The sequence below is a fragment of the Periplaneta americana genome, chromosome 8, assembly GCF_040183065.1.
Source record: "Periplaneta americana isolate PAMFEO1 chromosome 8, P.americana_PAMFEO1_priV1, whole genome shotgun sequence".
Classification (NCBI taxonomy): domain Eukaryota; kingdom Metazoa; phylum Arthropoda; class Insecta; order Blattodea; family Blattidae; genus Periplaneta; species Periplaneta americana.
The window spans coordinates 88,353,695-88,374,080 of record NC_091124.1 but is presented as its reverse complement, the minus strand read 5'-3'; the positions used below and the strand labels follow the sequence as shown (position 1 = coordinate 88,374,080).

At 33.8% G+C, this 20,386-nt stretch overlaps 1 protein-coding gene across 4 annotated transcripts in view; it reads right to left on the bottom strand.

Moving 5' to 3' along the window:
- Window positions 1-2,683: 2,683 nt before the first annotated feature.
- Klp3A (kinesin-like protein 3A) overlaps window positions 2,684-20,386 on the bottom strand; it is a 177,403-nt gene continuing 159,700 nt past the window's right edge. For all 4 annotated transcript variants that reach the window (XM_069833219.1, XM_069833220.1, XM_069833218.1 and 1 more), the window contains one exon: window positions 2,684-3,301. In XM_069833219.1, the coding sequence (XP_069689320.1) occupies window positions 3,223-3,301 (79 nt within the window). In that variant the 3' untranslated portion in view covers window positions 2,684-3,222. The remainder of the gene's footprint in view (window positions 3,302-20,386) is intronic.

The window sequence follows — 20,386 nt, the reverse complement described above, 5'->3', positions numbered from 1 at the left end:
CAATGGAAAAATCCATGACTCCACTGGGAATCAAACCAGCGATCTTCCAGCTTGCAGCATTATGCCTTAACTGCGATGCTACTGCGCTCCCCCATAAAACAAGCATAATATTATTATTGATCTTTCTTATTTTATGCTTTGCATTAAGCATAATTATTTATTGTGTAAAAATACTTACAAAATACATAAAAGGAAACGTTTAACATTCTACAATCTGCACACTCCAGTATAACTGTTAACTTCCTATCTTTTCTTCGCAAAATGCCTTTAAAACTTTGCCTACTCACAAAGATTTTGTGTCGTGTATTTCAAATGCTAGAAACAGTAGGTCTACAGTCCGTTTAAGATTTAAAGTCTCTGCAGACACTTAATTAAAGTAAGCGTGGAAAATGTTGATTCACATGTTGCATTGCTGCATCCAAATGTTTTCATGTGTTTCCTTAAAAACATCACTATATACTGGGTACAAAGAGAACTCCGTTTATCCTCTTCGTGTCTTGAAGACTCAAATTTCTTGGTTACGTGAAAAGTGACTTTTATGTGCTGATATAATTAAGTTAATAGTTTATATGACATCACATCAAATTTTCAAGTTACTTCTAAACAGTGTAATGTTTTTTGTCAATTACTCCATACTCAATATTGTTTTCATCAGTTTTTTGCTACCCAAAAATCTTTCATTCACCTGGCATATGGCGACATCTAAATTTTCACAAGACACATTCTTTAATTGCTGAGTACTGAAACTGCACATTTCACTGTGAGTTCCCAATCGCTTTGATATAAGAAGGTCTATATTTCCACATTTTTGATTTGCCTTCTTCTTGACTAACCACCATCAAATTTTTTTGGAAGAACCAGAAATTCTTGACTTTGGTTCAGGATTGATTCAAATTCTGAATCTTTTCTCGCAGAATACAATGGCCACTTAACAAACTGTACAAGTTTTATAGCATTCTCTAAACATTCTAAACCAGTTTTTCGGTTCTGCAAAACAATATCAACTGCATGTAGGAGTCCCAAGATTTTTTTTGGAAAAAAAAAAAAAAAAAAAAAAAAAAAAAAAACCAGAAGTGAAATTCAGAGTCACTATTAGAGTTGTCATTTCTTTCCTGTTCACAATATTTTCACCATTGAGGTTACCCTTTTTTATGCATCCAGCACCCTTACAGAGTAACAGTATAATTTGGCTATGTCTAGATGACCAGACCATCACTATTCCAAAATACAACTATCATATTCTCTTCATATAGAGGATGAACCGTAGGTAATGTCATTAATTTCAAGGGGTTATTTTTTGTGATATTTCAAAAAAAAAAAGTTTAATAAAGTTTTGCTTCTTTTTCGAGATAACAATTGTTTTATATGAAGCATTTCATATCGTGTTTTGGGAAAGCCATTAATTGAATTCCCAATATGCTTAGTCAATTTAAGAAATCAATGTATTATGATAAATAAATAAATGAAAGAATTTTAGTTTTGTCGTTTAAATGTGCAGAAATTTGATCCGAACAAATGTAACATTAAAAAATTCCTTTGCAAAACTAAAATTCTTTCAATCATTCATTGTCATAAGACACTGCTCTCTTAAATTGACCGAGCATATTGGGAATTCAATCAATGGTTTTTCCAAAACATGCTATGAAATGTTTCATATAAAACAATTTTTATCTCGAAAATGAAGCAAAAACGAGCAAAATTGAGTCACCTACAATCAAACTGCACTTTCTGCAAATTATGAAATATGGGAATAAGGTATGTTTCAGTGCAGAATTTTGCAGGGAATGTGATAAACTGTACTTTTTGAACTAAACTGGAATTTTTTTGCCTTCATTTTAATAGTAAAATCACCATTTGGAGTCTAACTGCACTAATTTTTCGCCTTTTCTGACAAATCATATTTTTAGATAAAGTGCAGTTTGAATCAAGGCAATTTGTATTGAACTTTTTTTGTTTGAAATATCTCAAAGAATAGCTACCTGAAATTAATGACATTACTTATGGTTCACTCTGTATTGCCATTGCCACTACTTGTCCATTATGGAAAAACTCGTACAGCATAATTTATTGGCAAAATAACTGTCGAAAAATATGGGTTTTAGTAAACTAATTGCATTGAATGCTTTTCCTCTGCGGTTTACAAGCCCTTTAATGTTAACAAGCTTTTTGAGAGATAGAGAGACAGAAAGAAAAAAGGAGCCAATTTGGTGGTGTTGATGCAACAACCTTTGGTTAAGTTGACACAGAATGACCCATGTCATAAATCTTGGACTTACTTCCTTTCCAAGGGAAGCAAAATGAGAATGCTTATTAATCCTAAAAGTCCACTGTTCTCAGCTGGATTTGAACCTGTGAATCTTAGATCCAATTGGAAGCATGGTAACCACTAGACCATCGAGAACTAATGATGGTTGACGTTCACAATCAAATACTGTAATATGATGTTCTAATACTACAGTGCAATCGAAAAATCCCTCCGCAGCTCCATTAGTTATAGTAATCCTGTAGACAGTTGACATTTTCTCATTAATTCCGGTATGACAACATCACATCCATCATATGCTTAGCGGCCAGTGCTGCCACTTGAATTCTCTTCTTACCATGGGCTACACAAGAACTGTAGAAAGACTTTTGATCACACTGTGAAGATGTAAAAATAATAAAAAAATAAAGGAAACAAGGATGGAAATAAAATAATTTTAATAAGCTATATAAAACACTAAAATTTATGAACTACCCTCTTAGCTCTGAACCTTTTATAAACTGTATCCATGTCATTTCAGTAAGAGATCAAAACAATACACACGCACATATACAATATATATACACAATAGTGTGGTGCAAATTTATGTTTTCACCCTGCAATGATATTTAATTGTTGAAACTATAATTTGGTAACAATTATTATTAATATTAAACATACTGGGACCATTGATTAAATTATCAACGCACTACAACCTACATGCAGACCAATTGTTTTCACTACTGAGAAGCATAATAACACAAAACAATCAAGAATTAATAAATATTTCTCGCAATCATTCATTATTTAATTTTTTTTTAACTCTTCTACATAATATTGTCACGGTGTTTAAACTCCATTTCAATATTCATGAACATATAGTCTGTCTCACAAAATACACAACCACACAAATATTCACAGAACGAAAAAACAAAATTTATTCACGTTCACAAAAATAAAGACAATCTTTAAAATGTAGTTTAAGCAAAGTATTTTCCAGTCTTCTTCACTATTCGAGATGTCCTGCTCAACCCTTCTTCTTCTATAGCAGACATTGCTCTGAAAAGATACAAAAATAATATGTTATGAATGAAAATTGCATACAACAAAGATATGGAACACTAGCTTGTGTGTATCTGTCCCTTATCAGGACAATCTTGAAAATCATATTTTAAGCCTTAAGAAAATGTGTTAATATGACGTTTTCGCATAACATTTTACCACTGAACGATTATAACATTAACATTTTGATTTATAATGGTTAGGATTTCCATGACATCCATAGTGGATGGATTATTTTGCACCTCTGCTGAGGCATGTGAATGTGAGGCCAACAATTTGACTGGTTGAACGTGATCCTCTATGGGCGACAGAATCATGGATTGTGTTGTTATTATACAGTGTGAGGTACTTAAAACTACCACCTTAAATATATCCTGTACTATTACTGTTATCATTACATTTAAGGCACATAGCTCACAAAACTAGCCTATAAAGAATGAACAGTAGTCAGAAAATGAGTATTTTCAACACAAGTTTAATTTTTTTAATGTAACAATGCCATAAGTGTAGCAGAAATTGAACTAAAAAAAATTACAATAATATTGGCATTTACTGCATGTTTCTAACAAAATATCGATATTAAACTTTATCCTTAGATGAAATCCTACATGATACAAGAAAAACAGAAAGAGATGATGTTATTTTGTTTGGTGCAATAACAATAACCATAGAAAGTGATGATATTCTTCATGTTCATTTGTTTACTAGTCGTTTTACTATTATTTAAGTAAAGTGTGGTCGACATTTATTAAAGATGGTATAGGGTAATATCTACCAATTCTGAAAAAAATTTATATGATTCTCGTGTATGGCGAAAAATGTAAAAATAAAAAAAAAAAAATAAATTAAAAAATGCAATGCTATCTTGCAATTATAATTTTTTGCACTTGAAGACTCCACTGTAAGAATGATGGATGTCACTTTCTTGTCGAAAATGAACCAAGACTGTCAATGCATAGCTTAAGGCATATAGAATGTACATAGAGAGTTATATGGCATTAACACTGAGTCATTGTCCAGTAATGATCAGAAAACACAGTTAAGCCTTGAGCGCTAAGCATTTCAAACTTTCAATTGCTTCTCCTGCAAAATGTATTCCAAATGGCATCCATCATTCTTGGAGTGGACTCTTCACTTACCTTTACTGTATTGTACAGGTGTTGTTCACACCTGAATTAAAATTAAAACACACAAACATCACCATCACTTTTTATTGTATGTATGTATGTATGTATTTATTTATTTATTTATTTACACTGCAAGTGGGCAAGCACCCGGTGGCAGTGGTATATACAATATTAACAATACACAATAAAATGATAAGCAATATTGTTATTATTGTTGCAGATATTGATGATGAAGACCAGAAAGAATTCAATAGTTATCTATGCAATGCTCTAATGCTGCAAATATTCCATTTGGGAAACACAAAATTCAAGGAAATCTCAGTGAAATATGCTAGACATAAAATTCAAGAACAATATTCTTTGTTTTTTCATGTTACTTAGTTCATGGAGGTTGCAGCTTTTTAGCTGCCCAGAAATATAGTAGCCATTCACTTTTAAGCAACATTGCTTAATTGTAATGTTAAGACTCAATTGCTGTCAGTTATGGTAAGTTAAATTACATGTGCCCAGACAAAAAGCCACGAAAATGATGACATATGAACTAAGTCACGTGAAAAGCATTATAACTCTGGGAAAATACTACCTCATTGCAAAATATGCAATGGTAAGTGGTTTAAGACACATATTGGTTTCTGTTCTTTCTCTTCTTTCTTGAAGCATTTAAAGTCCCATCAACTGCAATCCCTTTTGAGATCATGAGTGGAATGAATTAATGATGGCACAAGTAAATCTGGGGTCTGGTGTAGATTTTTAGTATTTATGATAGAATTCATTTTTTAGCTAATCACAGGATATTGGCATTACACAGTTTTAGCTGTCTGTCGATGAAATGACAGATTGTTGTTCACGGAATATTGCCAATGTTATCACTGGAAAACTAGATTGTAACATTTGGGTAAACCACATTTGATTCTGACGAGAGCCTCAAAGGCTACTAACAATTCTACAATAACTGCTCGTTTAGTGAGAGATGCTGTAGTAAGTACTACATTAATTTAAAAATCAATGAACATAATAGATTTCTGTCTCCTAATAGGCTTAGACGTGATTTTTAAAATAATGGTAGCACTTGAACTTGAAAATACTGTGTGTGTATATATATATATATATATATATATATACACATACTTCCTCTGGTGTCCTGTAATGTATGCTTCACGATCTGTTACAGATACTGAACAGAGGTATTCAAATATTGAGAGGGAGAGTCTTGTTGTTACTTGGACTTGTGAAAAATTCAGTAATATGTTGATACGTCTGTTCTTTGTAATTGAATCAGATCACTGCCCTCTTTGCACATTGCTAAGTAAAACACATATTGTTCATCGCTATGGATTAACAGTTAGCATGTATGACCATGAAACAAGCGGGCCAGGGTTCAAATCCTGGTTGGGGTAAGTTACCTGACTGAGGTTTTTTCTGGGGTTTTCCCTCAACCCATTATGAGCAAATGCTGAGTAACTTTTGGCGCTGGACCCTGGACTCATTTCGCTGGCATTATCACCTTCATCTCACTCAGATGCTAGATAACCATAGCAGTTGAAAAAGCGTCGTAAAATAACCAATTAAAAATATATTGATGAATTAACAGCTCAGATAAGATTCTGAATGTGAATGATGCCATTTAATTATGAAATTATAAATGTTGCAGGTTCTCAATGTGTATACTAGACCTCTGCATTCTCTTTAAAATGGCCAACTGTGTTCGCCGTTCAGTCTTCGGTTGTGAAGAAGGCAGCTGGGAAATGATGCGCTCGAGAATTTATAGCCGATCAGTTGAAATGTTTGCTTGGTTGGTCGCGAGTTCTCGAGGTTGTGTACTACAATTAGATTTTCCTTTTAATGCCTGATACCCAAAACAACCTACGTAAGAAGTTTACCATTTGTTTTTATTTCAGACAGCACGAAAAGCAGGAAGTATTTGAATATTTAAACAAGAAAACATAATTTTTAAATAACACAATTATATAAATAAAATAATGTTTCATATTATCAGTGAAGTTATTCAGTATCCATCTTGTCGAACTCATTATATTAGACTAGATGGCAGTTCGGAAGGCGGTCGGCTGCTATATGCGCCGTAGCATTTCTGGTATGTGATGTCACAAGCTTGTACAGTAGAACCAATCGGAATCAGTCTGTAACAAGTACTTCCCGAGTTCGTTTGTTCATGTGTGAGTGTTTCAATACATTGAATAAGTAAAACTAACATTTACTGTGTGTGTGTAAGATAAATAAATGGAAGAAGAGACTGTAAAAAGACAAGTATTGCACAGGCAGGCGCGAAAAATAGTGTTTAAGGTGTATAATTATTTTAGCCGAGCAGAATGCTGCCGGCCATCTTGATGCTGGCTGCAACGTTGCCAACGTGCAAGAAATGACTGAAGAAGCATGTGGTGTGGGATTGAGAACTGTGCAAAGAATATTGTTAGTGAAGGAAAAGTTTTTGTTTGGTGTCATGCTTACAGTAATCAACAGCTAAGAGCATTATTGCCTTTTGATAATTTAAATTCTCTCCTGCGCTATTTGTATTGCACGTGCTCTTGAAGTACGATGTGGCAATATTGTACGCTGCCTTGCTCTCTCTATCTGTCTCTCTCGACGCAAATGCTAGCAGACTACTGCCTTCCGAATTGCTGTCGACTCTAGTAGGTAATGAAAATGTGTAATGTAGCTTAGTAAATAAGTGATTGCATAAAAAGAACAGAGATTTGTAATGAGTCTCAAGTGTCTTCAAAAGCAGACAATCTATTTCAGTCACAGTATTTAATAAAAATAAACCAAATCTACATGTCCACTTTTTTTTTTTTTGTTTGTTTAGTCAATTGTCTGAAGAGAAGTCGGAACCCCACAAGTGATACCAATAAGGCACTACTTATGAGGCAGCTAGGCCAGGAGATAATGGAGTAGGGTGGCAGTTCCTTTGCCCCTTCACTGCATACATCGCCGACTAGCTACATACTAATCAGAACATGTTCACTTTGCTTCACATTTTTACAATAATATATATTAAGAGATGTATAATCGCAGACAATGATTGACATTGGAGTTACTTATGGTAAAGTGGATCCAGATTCTATTATTCCACATTCAATGACCATATCACGAAATAACAAGGATGGAGCAAACAAAATTCGTACTAAAGTTATTCCAAAAATAAAAGAATCAATGGAAAAATCGCCATTTGGTTTTAAAAGTAATAATTTTTGTTTATTCTTAACTAGAATTTCCTCCTTGGTTTTCTTTAATGTATTTACTTTTATTCTGTGCCATTACGAATACAACACTGTTACAAAATATTGTAGGCTAAGTTAAATATTTATTCTGTTCAACTAGAGGATAAAGACTAACATACTTTTTATTTATATTTTTATAGACAACATAGTTTGTTAAAATTTTATTTTATTTTATTGGTTTATTAATTTATTACTATTTAAACATTTTACTGTAATTTTTATTCAATCTGATAGTATGTAGGAAGGTGCTCTACCTAGGAACAGTTTTTACAAAAACAATTTTCACTGCTCCCCAGTATTTAAAAAAAGTTAGGCACTGGATCTTCTGAACAAGCATAATTTAAACTGTAGTTGCATATTTTTTCCAGTTCATAATCTGTAACCTTTGTGGATCTAGGTATGAATAAAATAAAGTACGAAATTAGTTCCTAAGTACAACCATGTGTTGTACCTAGGAACTGTACAGTATCTGAATATTATTTCTGTGGGAAATTCTCAACATAATACTCTTTAATCATACGACTTAGTTCATAGCTTTGTGAATTTGGAATACCTCAATAAATAAGAACAGGTAGTGGAACGCTGATGTAATGATGAGAATCTACTATGTTATAATGAAAGACTGGTCTGATTATTATTTTCCTGGAAGTGATCGCACATCACATACTAACCTTATCATCATGCATAAAATTAATGTTTCATGAAGCACATCGGGATTGTTGCCACACCAATAGCCATTATTCTGTGAATTTACATATCTACTTAAATGCAACCATGCTTCATCAGTAGTTCGGGATTGATTATGTCATCTTGTATGGAATTTGAAAGCCAGTTACAGAAATTAATTCTAACATTATGATCAGATATGTTGAGTTTGTGAGTTTTTCTAATTTTATAAGGCTTTAAATGTAACAATTTTGTAACTTTATGGGCCAATCCTACAGACACACCTGACTGTGCTGCTAAATGCGAGATAGAATTTTTGGACTCACCTCTAAGAGTGCTACGATAATATCAAGCTTTTCCTCTGTCAGTACAGTACAGCTCCTGTTTTTCTTCCTATCTAAAACTGAACAAAATTTCCTGAACAGTCTTGAAATCGTGGACATATTTGGGACAGTTGCATCAGGGATTTGATAACAAAATTTACGACAACTTTTGTAGGATTTCTTCTTTGCATACGTCAAAAGTAAAAACATACTCTGTTCAGTGGTAAACACCATTACTGTATAAAGTTAAACTTAAACAGAGGACAGTTCACTAAACACGTTAAATGAAAACTTATACCATGATAAATTTAAACTTAAACAGAGCACAGTTCACCAAACATATCCACATTGCACAGAAGAGAAACTAACACTAAATTTATGCCAGGCTGGTTACAGCTTCAATGACTGCACAACGCCGCTTGAGTGTCTGGCCCATTTGCCAGTGGCCTGGGTTGCATCTTTAATTGAAGGTGTTGTTATATTATTATTATTATTATTGTTACATGTACAGAAACAAACCACGGCACCTTTCTTATCCTAATTTGGAATGTAAATAAATAAACAAATTTTTAATTACTTAAATAAATGTTTTTGGTAAAGGAAGCAATTGAAATTGGATATGTAACCACGTTGTGTATTATCCTATCACGAAATGATGAAGCTATAAGAGAACACGAAAGCTATTTTTTTTTGTTTATTTTACGACACTTTATCAACTGTGATGCTTATCTAATGTCTGAGTGAGATGAAGATGAGAATGTCAATGAAATGAGTCCAAGGTCCAGTGCTGGAAGTTACTCAGCATTTGCTTGTAATGGGTTGAGGGGAAAACCCCGGAAAAAAACCTCAACCACGTAACTTGTTCCGAGGATCTGAATCTAGGCTTGTTTGTTTCACAGTCAGACATGCTAACAATTATTCCACAGTGATGGACTAGGAAAGCTATTATCTTTGTGTTCTTATAGGTGTGGAAATCTGTCTGGTAAATTTTTTACTTCAAGAAGTATTTTTCAGAATAAACATTTGTATCTAGCTTATTTAAAAGTCTTTAAAGAAATTATATAGTGGCACATTATACCTAGTTAGTTTTTAATGTGCAGAGACATTACAGGACATAATGATAGAAAATTGATCAATCTTTTGTATCAACTATACTGCAAGTCCAGTGATTTGTTTCGTCAGTTTTCGTTTCTGGAAGTGCACACTTGGAGACATTCTAGTAATTGCAAATCCTGGCAAAGAAATGCATGATACAATTTTAGGATTAGGAGGTACAACTTCGCATACAGAAATTAGTTGATTACAAAACTTATCTGTAAAAGAAAGTATGTATTGGAAATGGTCAATAAATATATTTTAATCTCAGCGAGAGTATACCTCCTGACAGTAAGAATTTTTCTCATGTAAATGTATGAAAAGGGTTGTAAGCTGTATTTAAGTTTTCCAGAACCGCTCCTTACTTGTTAATTATTGTGAAGTTAGTTTGAAGCCTGAAGGGCAAAACTGTTGGTACTAGTTCCCAAAGAAGTAGTGTCAGTACATGTGAAATAATGAGTTCAATACAGCCTAAGTAATAAAATGTACTTACAAACACATAATATTAATTTATGAATGAGAGGAAGCATTCTTAAAATTAATGAACTAAAAGTAAATTAAAGTAAGCCCTTGTTCTGTGATAAAAATGATAGTTAAAGGGAATAGTGACGGCAATAATACAAAGCAAACTTGATTGATAGTTTTTGCGGTGCTAGCATATGAAGTAGAGGTGCTGTGAATATAATTAGGTAACACTGATCGTGGGTGCTTCATTCGAGATTTACGAGACAATTGAGAATGAAAAGTGTGAAATTAGACCATCATCAACGAACAGGATCTCTTCAAAAGATTCACAATTAACAAGATGATTTAATTCCAGATATCAGATTAAAGAAAGCCAAAATGCCACGCCCAAGGATGGATTAAATCATATTATTATATAGCACAAATAAGGCCTTAGAGTGATATTCCCAATTTTTACCAGTTAAATGCTTGAAGTTTGCTGCTTTAGCATATTTTCTTGTGCAATATAGTTGAAATGAACTGCACTGTTGAGTTTATAATCCAAAATGATACGTAAGAATTTTGCTTGAAGCTGAGTCAGAATAATCTTACGTCCTATGCATACTCAGTCCTCCTGTTAGTAGACACTTCTTGGAATCTGAAGATAATGTGTTGACATTTATTAAGGTTAATTGGTAATCTCAAGTCATTTCATTCCATGAAAATTAATATTGTATGTCGTTCAAATGGTGATTTTTTTCTTAAAAAATGCTGTGATGCATATTTTGCATATATCACAAAATCATCGGCAAACAATAAGACTTTTGATTTCATGTAATTCAGTTTACTTAATGAAGAAACATACACGTGTTGAAAAGAATAGGACTAAGAGGATCCTCGTCTTGTAAGTCTATTACTGCTATTGTTGGAGCTGTATATTTCTTTCGAACATACTGTGCTTCTCAAAAGTTTAAGGCATCCCTCTTAAAAACAATATTTTTGTGAATATTAAATGTATTAATTTTTTTAAACTTGGGTTTCCCAAGTAAAGGTCTGGGGAGGGGGGGGGGGATGGATTCAAGTATTTTGAGGGTGATACAACTATGTAACTGCACACGCATTCTGAGATATAAGTTTTATGTTTTTAAAAATGTTGCATTTTACATAAAATATACCATAATTTCTGACAATTTCTTCCTTCTTCATGCTTGAAAATGTGACTGAGATATCAGTAACCGATAATAAAAATATTATTTTACGTTTATACCACTATCATGCAAGTGGAAGACAAATTTCAACAATTTATTGGCATTTTAATCAGACCTATAAAAATTGAAAATACGTAATATTTAGCTACATTTAGAAGAGAACATTTTTTTCTTCAGTATTTGGATGGAGCACTTTTTGCAAGATAGCATTCCTTCATCCTTGCTGGCATGGAGTCAACAATAGTCATCTTCAGCAAGCTTCAGCCAAGATGCTGATAACTCCGTTTTTAGGGTCTGTAGTGATCCAATCTTCTTCTTGCCTACTAATTTTTTCAAGGTGACCCCAAGGGCAATAGGGGGACTCTGTGTTCATGATCCATACCGTACTGTGACTGGATTTGTGGCATGGTGCATCATTGTCTTGCTAGAACATCCAGGTGTTTCGTCTCCCAAACAATTTGTTTTTTTGATGGGAGCATGTAATGTTCCATAATACCCATATATTTTGCAGAGTTTACCACGTTTTCCACAAAGCAAAGCTCACCCAGATCCTTGGCACTCAAGCACCCCCACCTTTCTGCACCCGAGTTGCCACACATTCAGATGTGTATTTTATATATTGTTTTGAACACAACACCTACTTACATTCAATAATTTCACAATCTCACTCTGATTTTTTATATCTTTGTAAAGTTCCACAATTTGTCACTTCACATAACAGAAATTGATTTCTTGCCCATTATTCCACACAATATGACAACAGTAGAAAGTACAGTAGACTATGGTCTGTCCAAAACTACTTCCGACCTGACAAATGGCACCTTTAGCATGATACCATGGCAACCATTCAAATCAACCAATCACGAGAGACGTGTAACCATGGTAACGGGACAGTGTTGCTGTGTCTATGTTTACAAGTTGCACGTGAATACCACGACCTAGTGGTAAATACAATGCCCAGAATGACTTTGAGTTGGCTGGTTAGCACGTGCTTTGTGTCAATTAAAATATTATTTAGTTGTATATTATTGTTTTAGTGTATCAATAATTATTGTGTTTAAATTATATTAGACATATTATCTTCGTTGTCATTGGTGGAATGTGTGTTTTCTAGTTTCTTCGAGATTTTAGAAACAGGTGACTTGTGCAATGCCAGAAGGAAGAAAAGGCAGGAGGAGAACAAAGAATATTGTACAAGGTGCTCCGTTAAAGAATCAAGCACGAGAGATGGTGTGTTATGTAAGCAAGTATTTTGAGCAGGGGCATATTTTGCGGACTACCGGGGCTACCGGCGGTAGCCCAAGGAAATTACAAAAGAAAAAGTTTATAATATAACATAATGTAATAATTTTGTATTATTAGTTTTACCATAGTAATTAAAATTAAAGTAATTGTTAGATTTATATGCGCTCTCTGCTCTCGAAAAGAAACAAGTTGTCAAGGCGGCATCGCTGGAGAAACCGCTTGCTATGTGAGGTATAGCCTGTGACCGTTTCGCTCACGCTGTCCTTCGCACAACTGCCTGTTCCCCCCGCTCTCTCCTGTTTCCATTGTGCACTGTAGGCCGGGCGAGTTACCGCTCTCGTGATCGGTTTCTTCGCAGGCGCGAAACAGCAATACGCTTAGTACGCTAGCAATTGAATGTGATTGTGTTCTTGCAGTGCATTATTTTAAATCTGTGATTTGTTCGAGTGTCTAACAGTTATATTAATTGTGAAAAATATGGCAGAACAAGTTTCTGGAGAGGTTTGTGTTGAAAATGACTGTGTAATAGAAGGTTTATTAAAAGTGCCTTTTAACCGTCGTACATAACAACGAGAAAGTTGAAATTGTGAAAATGGAAAGACCAACTCCTGAGTTAAATTTGTCCATGGACGTAAAAGAAAAACAGCGAGAGTACACACGCCATTTCACTTCATCATAAGGTAAGTGGAATTGGTTGTGTGGTACTTCTAAACTGTCTAAACTATTTTGCTGGCCATGTTTGTTATTTAGCCGCGAAACTAATGTGTGGTCAAAAGAGGGGTTTTCTAATATGAACTCCCTTCGAACGGCAGTCCTAGAATATGACAAATCAAAAGCTCATATTTGTAGTAGCATGAACTTTGCAAACTTTGGGAAGACAAGAATTGATTTACAGCTAGATAAGCAAAAAGCTCTACACATCAACCAACACAATGCTCTTGTGAAAAAAAAATCGGGAGATTTTACTGCATCTTATTAATGCAGTCTGCTTTCTAGGAAAACAAGAATTGGCTTTTCGGGGTCATAACGAGAGTGTGGAATCAGACAATATAGGAAATTATATTGAATATTTAAGTTCCTTAAGTGAATTTGACCATTTACTGGCCAATCATCTTGAGAGTTCAACAGTATTTCGTGGTACTTCTCTCGCAATTCAGAATGACTTAATATTTGCTATAAGTGGGGTTATGATAAAAAACATAAAACCTTTTGTGGCCATTGTTGTTGATGAAACAAGTTACTGCTCTAATCAGAGTCAATTGTCCACTGTTTTAAGATACGTCGACAGTACTGCCAATGTTCAAGAACGGTTTATAGGATTCACAAATGTCAGTTCGGACAAAACTGCTGCTGCTTTGTTTCAGCATGTGGAAGGTGTTATAGCAGAATACAATGTAGGCAATAAGTTAATTGCACAGATATACGATGGTGCTTCAGTTATGGCGGGAAATATTAATGGCTTAAAAACAAAAGTTAAAGAAAAGTATCCTCAAGCACTATTTGTCCATTGTTACAGCCATGTTCTCAATTTAGTTTTGCAACAAACTACTTCATCCATTCCAGAATGCCGCATTTTTTTCAAAACACTGTCGGGTTTAGCTGCATTTTTCTCATCATCTCCTAAAAGATCAGAAAACTCAAGGAATTTATGAACAAGAAACTCCCAAAAGTAGCACCAACTAGATTGAATTTTACATCTCGGCTTGTAAATACAGTAAAGGAATATAGAGAAAAACGGACTGCTTTCTTTAAAAATATCATTTGTAATGACTCTGAAGAAAACTGGGATGATGCTGTAAATGTGCAGGCTCAAGGATATTTGAATTTTTTCACACAGTTTCAGAATATATTTCTTCTTGAAGTCTATGCTAGAGTATTCGCACATACAGATGTGCTCTACAATATTCTTCAGACAAAAAGTCTAGACATAGCATACTACTTGCAAGAGGTATCAAAGTTAAAAAAAAAATACTATATCCGAGTTCAGACGTAGTGGGTTTCCGTCCATATGGAGTAATATGGAAAATGAAAATTCCTCAGCCAATACAAAGCGAAGAAAAGGAGATGATGAATTGAAATACAGGCAGCTGTATTACAGCATACTAGATCGTATGCACATGGAAATTACTGACAGATTTTCTGATTATGGAAAGCTTCAGTTCACACATCTTCTAGAATCTCAAAAATTTTCTGCTTATAGAGAAAACTTCCCGAATGAGGCACTAAACAAATTATTTCAGTCCTATAACAGTCACTTTGATCAAGTACGTTTGAAAAATGAATTAAGTGTAATATATTCAGCAGAAGTCTTTGATTTTTCGAACAAACCTATCCATGAAATATTATCTGCCATATATGAAAACCAGCTGAACCAAGTCATTCCTGAAGTCCTTAAATTGGCAACATTAATTGTGACAATACCAGCTACGTCAGCATCGGTAGAAAGAACATTTTCTGCATTGAAGAGAATAAAATCCTACTGTAGATCAACTCATACACAAGAACGTTTATCCGGCTTGGCACTAATATCCATTGAAAAGTCATTTCTACAGAAACTTTGCAAGTGGCCCTTCTGTAATTTCAAGGACGAAGTCATCAATGTATTTTCGTCCCAATCAAGACGTCTGGAATTCACATAAATATGTAAGGAATTTTATTATAGGGATTTTAAAATATATTTTGTGTAATAATAGGGTCAGTGGTAGCCCAAACCCTTCAACCAGTATACGCCACTGATTTTGAGAGGGGAAAAAGATAATGGTGGGCCTCTTTTACCTTTGGCACAAGTCGTAATGAGTACTGCTGCTTGTGTTAAAATTAATAAGAGCACTGTTATCGATACTGGAAAAGAAAAAGGCAGTGTAGATTTTTAATCATAAATATTTTTACAGTTTACACTTTTTTCAACGCCTTTCTAACAATATTACATTGAAGAATACCGGCATTCATAAAAGTAAAGCCTTTGTATTAAATTTAAACCTGTTTTTACAGTTTACAGTCCTTTACATTGAAGAATACTGGTACTACTACTACTACTACTACTACTACTACTAATAATAATAATAATAATAATAATAATAATAATAATAATAATGTACACAAATTTTAGTGCCTAGTGTTCAACAAATTGGTTAGAAATGTATATGTTTATGTCAGCCTTTCATTACTGCACTCTATCGGCAGCGCGCTCGCTTACACGAAAGATGGGCAACATGACAACACTGCTCCCCCTCTCTGTAAGCTGTCAAGTCGGAAGTAGTTTTGATCAAGGTAAAAAGGTGCAGTTTCGTCACTTTTCTGCAATGTAACTAACTTCTGTTGTTGTTAGGAACTAGGTAGCAGATAACGACTGTATGGGAGGGGGTGGTTTCTGACCTCAGTGCAAAGTGGATGATTAGGATGCATACTGCAGGAGAGATGGAACTACATACATATATATATATATATATATATATATATATATATATATATATATATATATATATAGTCATAAAATGGAGATAAATTATTTAGTAGATTAGAATAGAACATTGCAAAAATGTGGGGTTGAAGGAGATGTATATTGAGTGATGCATGAATTATGATCATTTCTCATGCTATGTGTTTAAATGTTTTCTGACATTATATCAAAGATAAATTTAAACGTCCTCTGTTAGCAGAAGTGTTAAGTAAGTTGTTTAACTGAGCACTAGAACTGAATCATACCAGCGAGAAGACTTACATATATCCATAGTAACTGTGATTACTGGTATTTAAAAATTCATGCATATGGCTACTGGACGTAAATATTTCAGTTGTTAAGATTTAACATGGAACCAGAGCGGGTAGAAGAGAAAGTGACGATACTTCCACTAGTCCAGCGGTTCGTCACAGAGCGGCGCTCGCTCTGCTTTCTGTTCTCAGTTTCAGGAGCGCTATTCAAGTCAATGCAGATGTTTTTAAAATACCCACTAGATAAAAGTATATTATAGCTTATCACAATATTTTACTTATTTAAAAAATGTAATACTACTACATTAACTACTCTTGAGTTATATCATACACTCCTGAATCATAAATACGAGTATAATAATCAACAGTAAACTGGTACATTCTGTCAGCTTCAGAGAGAAGAACGCAAAAAAAAGTACAGCTTCACAAAAGTGAACATTTTTGTGTTGTTGTAAGTACATTTTGACACAAAATTATAGTTTCCGATGTACAAGAAAGTATAATATAATATATCAAATGGGACATTATATTTTCACCAATACTTTTTTACTACTGCCAGAGCGGGTAGGAGACGTTACTTCCTCTAGTTCAGTGGATCGTAGCCGAGTGGCTACTGCCACTGCTCAGTTTCAGGATCGCTATTCAAGTGAATGCAAAAGTTTTTAAAAATAACCCATTAGATAAGAATGTATTGTAAAGTACTTAGTTACAATATTTTACTTCTTTAAAAATGTAATATTACTATATTAACAAATTGTGAGTTATATAACACAACCCTGAATAGTAAATATAATAATTAACCAAAAAATGGAACATTGTGCCGGCTTCAGCCAGAAATACGCAAAAAAAAAAGTACAGCATCGCAAAACTGAAAATTTTTAGGGCATTATGAAGTACTCATTGACATGAAATTATAGTTTTTATACACAAGAAAGCATGTAATATAATAAAGGAGACACTTTATTTTCACCAATAGTTTTTATCCACTATTTAGTCATTAGTTTCAGTTGTATCTGGTTTATACGTAATTCAGGGGAACAAAAAATATTACGTGCAACTTAGACTCATAAATTAAGCTTCGATATTATATCTATGCTAATGTAAGTTCTGATCTTTTGAACTACCTAGGTTATTTTGTGTTTGTAAAATTAAAACAATTTGGTAGCACTGTGTTAAGTAGTTGTATGCTACTTATTGGAGAATATTAAATTAACGACTTTTCCATGAGGTCTATTACTTTCTCATATGCTCGATTAGAAATCTCTTATGATGTGGAAACGTAATAGGCTAAATAAATGTAATAAAATTGTAAACCAGATTAAGTTCTAGCCTAGATGCAAAGTATAATTATACTGTACTTTTGTTACCGAAATAACTTTTACGTTAATTACGACTAAAGTGCTATTATTAAAAATAAAATAATTAATAATTAAACATGTATATTTAATGAAGTAGAAGCTAGGTACTTGGATTCAAGTAGGAGTTCACAATTAGCACTTTAATACAGCACATTTTTTAACCGGCACATAGATTGAAAAATCTTCACATGTAGAAAGTCTATGGTAATCATCACAAGATAATCATTTTCTAATTCCAAAATATCGCTCTAGAGGATCCTAGTTAATTTTTTTCTGTCTGAATATATTTAAATCTGCTATCCCACAAGAATTAATATATTTCGCTAGTGCTCTGAATTGTCACTCTAAATAATTCAAGGGTTCTTTCTTAGGCAAATGTGTTCTTTATATTGTCAATTACGTGTCATATATTTTCTAAAATCGTGTAATGCTAGAATCCTTTGTATGGGGCAGACGAGGGAGTCTTTGAGTTCAAAGTATCTGCATGGTCGTTCATTCACCTTTGAATTCTTTTGTATTTTCACTTTCCTCGAACCCATCACAGTTTATGACTCTAAAAATGTATCGATTTTGAAAAACTCACACTAAACAGCTGAAATGCTGGTCTGGAGTTCATTCACTGGAAGGAATTACGGTCAATGTAACTAGACATAATTTTGGGCATTCAGGTGTGGAGTAATGGAACATAAATGCATACAAGCGCATGATTAGCTAAGGTGTTCTTCTGATTTTCGGGTGTCACATCCAATTATTTTTTACTCGAATATTTAACGATGCTGTATCAACTGCTGGGTTATTTAGCGTCAATGGAATTGGTCATAGCCAGATAGTACTTGGTAAGGATACATTGTTATGAGAAAGGATTGATGTCCTCTTCGTTGGATATTTTCTCTTCTTTTCTTTTTTTAAGATATCGAGGCAAGTTTGGGAAAATATGTGTTATTGCATACGGTTTTGGTCGCCAGTTCTTGCGTGGAAGTCCTACCTCTTTACTGGCAATAATAAATTTATCGGCTCTTACAATCAAAAGTTGCCCTCGGTATCACAGTTGATATAGGCTGGCTTTCAATGCTCGAGGTTGCGGGTTCGATCCCGGCCGAGATCGATGGCATTTAAGTGTGTTTAAATGCGTCAGGCTCATGTCAGTAGATTTACTGGCATGTAAAAAAACTCCTGTGGGACAAAATTCCGACACACTGGCGAAGCTGATATAACCTCTGCAGTTTCGAGTGTTGTTAAATAAATCATAATTTTAAAAAATCCCAATCAAAACCGCAGAAAAATGGATATCACAGATATAAGAACGAGCATATAGTTTTCTGTGTTCGTGGAATTGCTCCACACCACTTCTGAAAAATAGTCTAGTCTATGGATGGATAAAAGAAAGTCTCTTCCTTACAGATTATACAGTATAATTGGATTTACATCAAGAACAAAACAATTAGGCTTATTAGTACTCGCTCACATAAACGGCACAATAAAAATCACCTGAACACCACAAGAAATATCTTCTTAATTCAATAGCAAAACGAGTTCTACTTGCTCTGTCCACAGTATTAAGAGGAAAACTGCAATCTTAGAACGATCGCCACGCCAATGTTTCGCTCAGTTGCCGCGGCGACACTAGGGGGTTTAAAAGTCCCATTAGACCCTTGCCGAGTTACTACACTTTCTATTCTAAACGCTCTGATGGAACTGTTAGGTATTTATGTTGACTTATGCGTAAACAAAAATTTTGTTTTCAAAAACAACATTGTTGCTATGAACAGAGAAAGTTTGGGAACTTCTGGGTTGAGTAGAAAGCCTAAGGATAGAAGCAGCCACAGCATCACAATGTACTCCAACAAGGTTTTTTCTAATTTTACAGGCATTAATGCACGACTTCTAACAAATAAAAAGCAGCTAAAATTAAAATAACATGAATGATGGCAATTCTAATGCAGCTTCACTATTCTTGATTATTATAAATAATATTATAAACTTGTAATTCACTTAGAAGCAAAGAAATGGTAAGTTACCTGGCATCTATTTTTTATCAAAATATATCAACCGAGTGATGAAAATCATAAAAGTGCACCAAATACGAGTGACCATGCAGCTTAAAGCTTCTTCAGGGATGTAATGTTGTATTAGAATTTCCAGAGCTCTATTGAATAAGGACAGCAGTAATGAATACACAGTCAAATTGGAATATGATACAATGCTGTTATATTCAAGGTAAATGCTTCTTTAGCTAGCAATCATACTAAATCATGAAGCAAATGAAGTAACCCAATTACATTACTTACTTCCTACATTATATGCAGTTTTATATTCCATAAGATTAAGAGTTTTTTTATTTTTAAGTTAAAAAATGAGGTGTCTGCAACAACTGTAATAGCAGAGAGAGTAAAACCTTGTTCATTCTTCTCCCACTTAGTTTCAATGTATCAATTCAGAGAGTAACAATTTTTTGCATAATTAATATGTCTGTCACCAACTATCAGATTTATGAATACATCATACAGTGGAAATCTTTTCCATTGATTCCTTCTCTTGTCTTTTTTGCAAGTGATAATGAATTAAGGAGAAATGAAAGAGTACGCTGAGAATGAGCTAGTCAACTGTACATGTCTGTAAAAACTTGTATAAAACTTTCTTTCATTTGCCTTTGCTCAATTACTACAAAA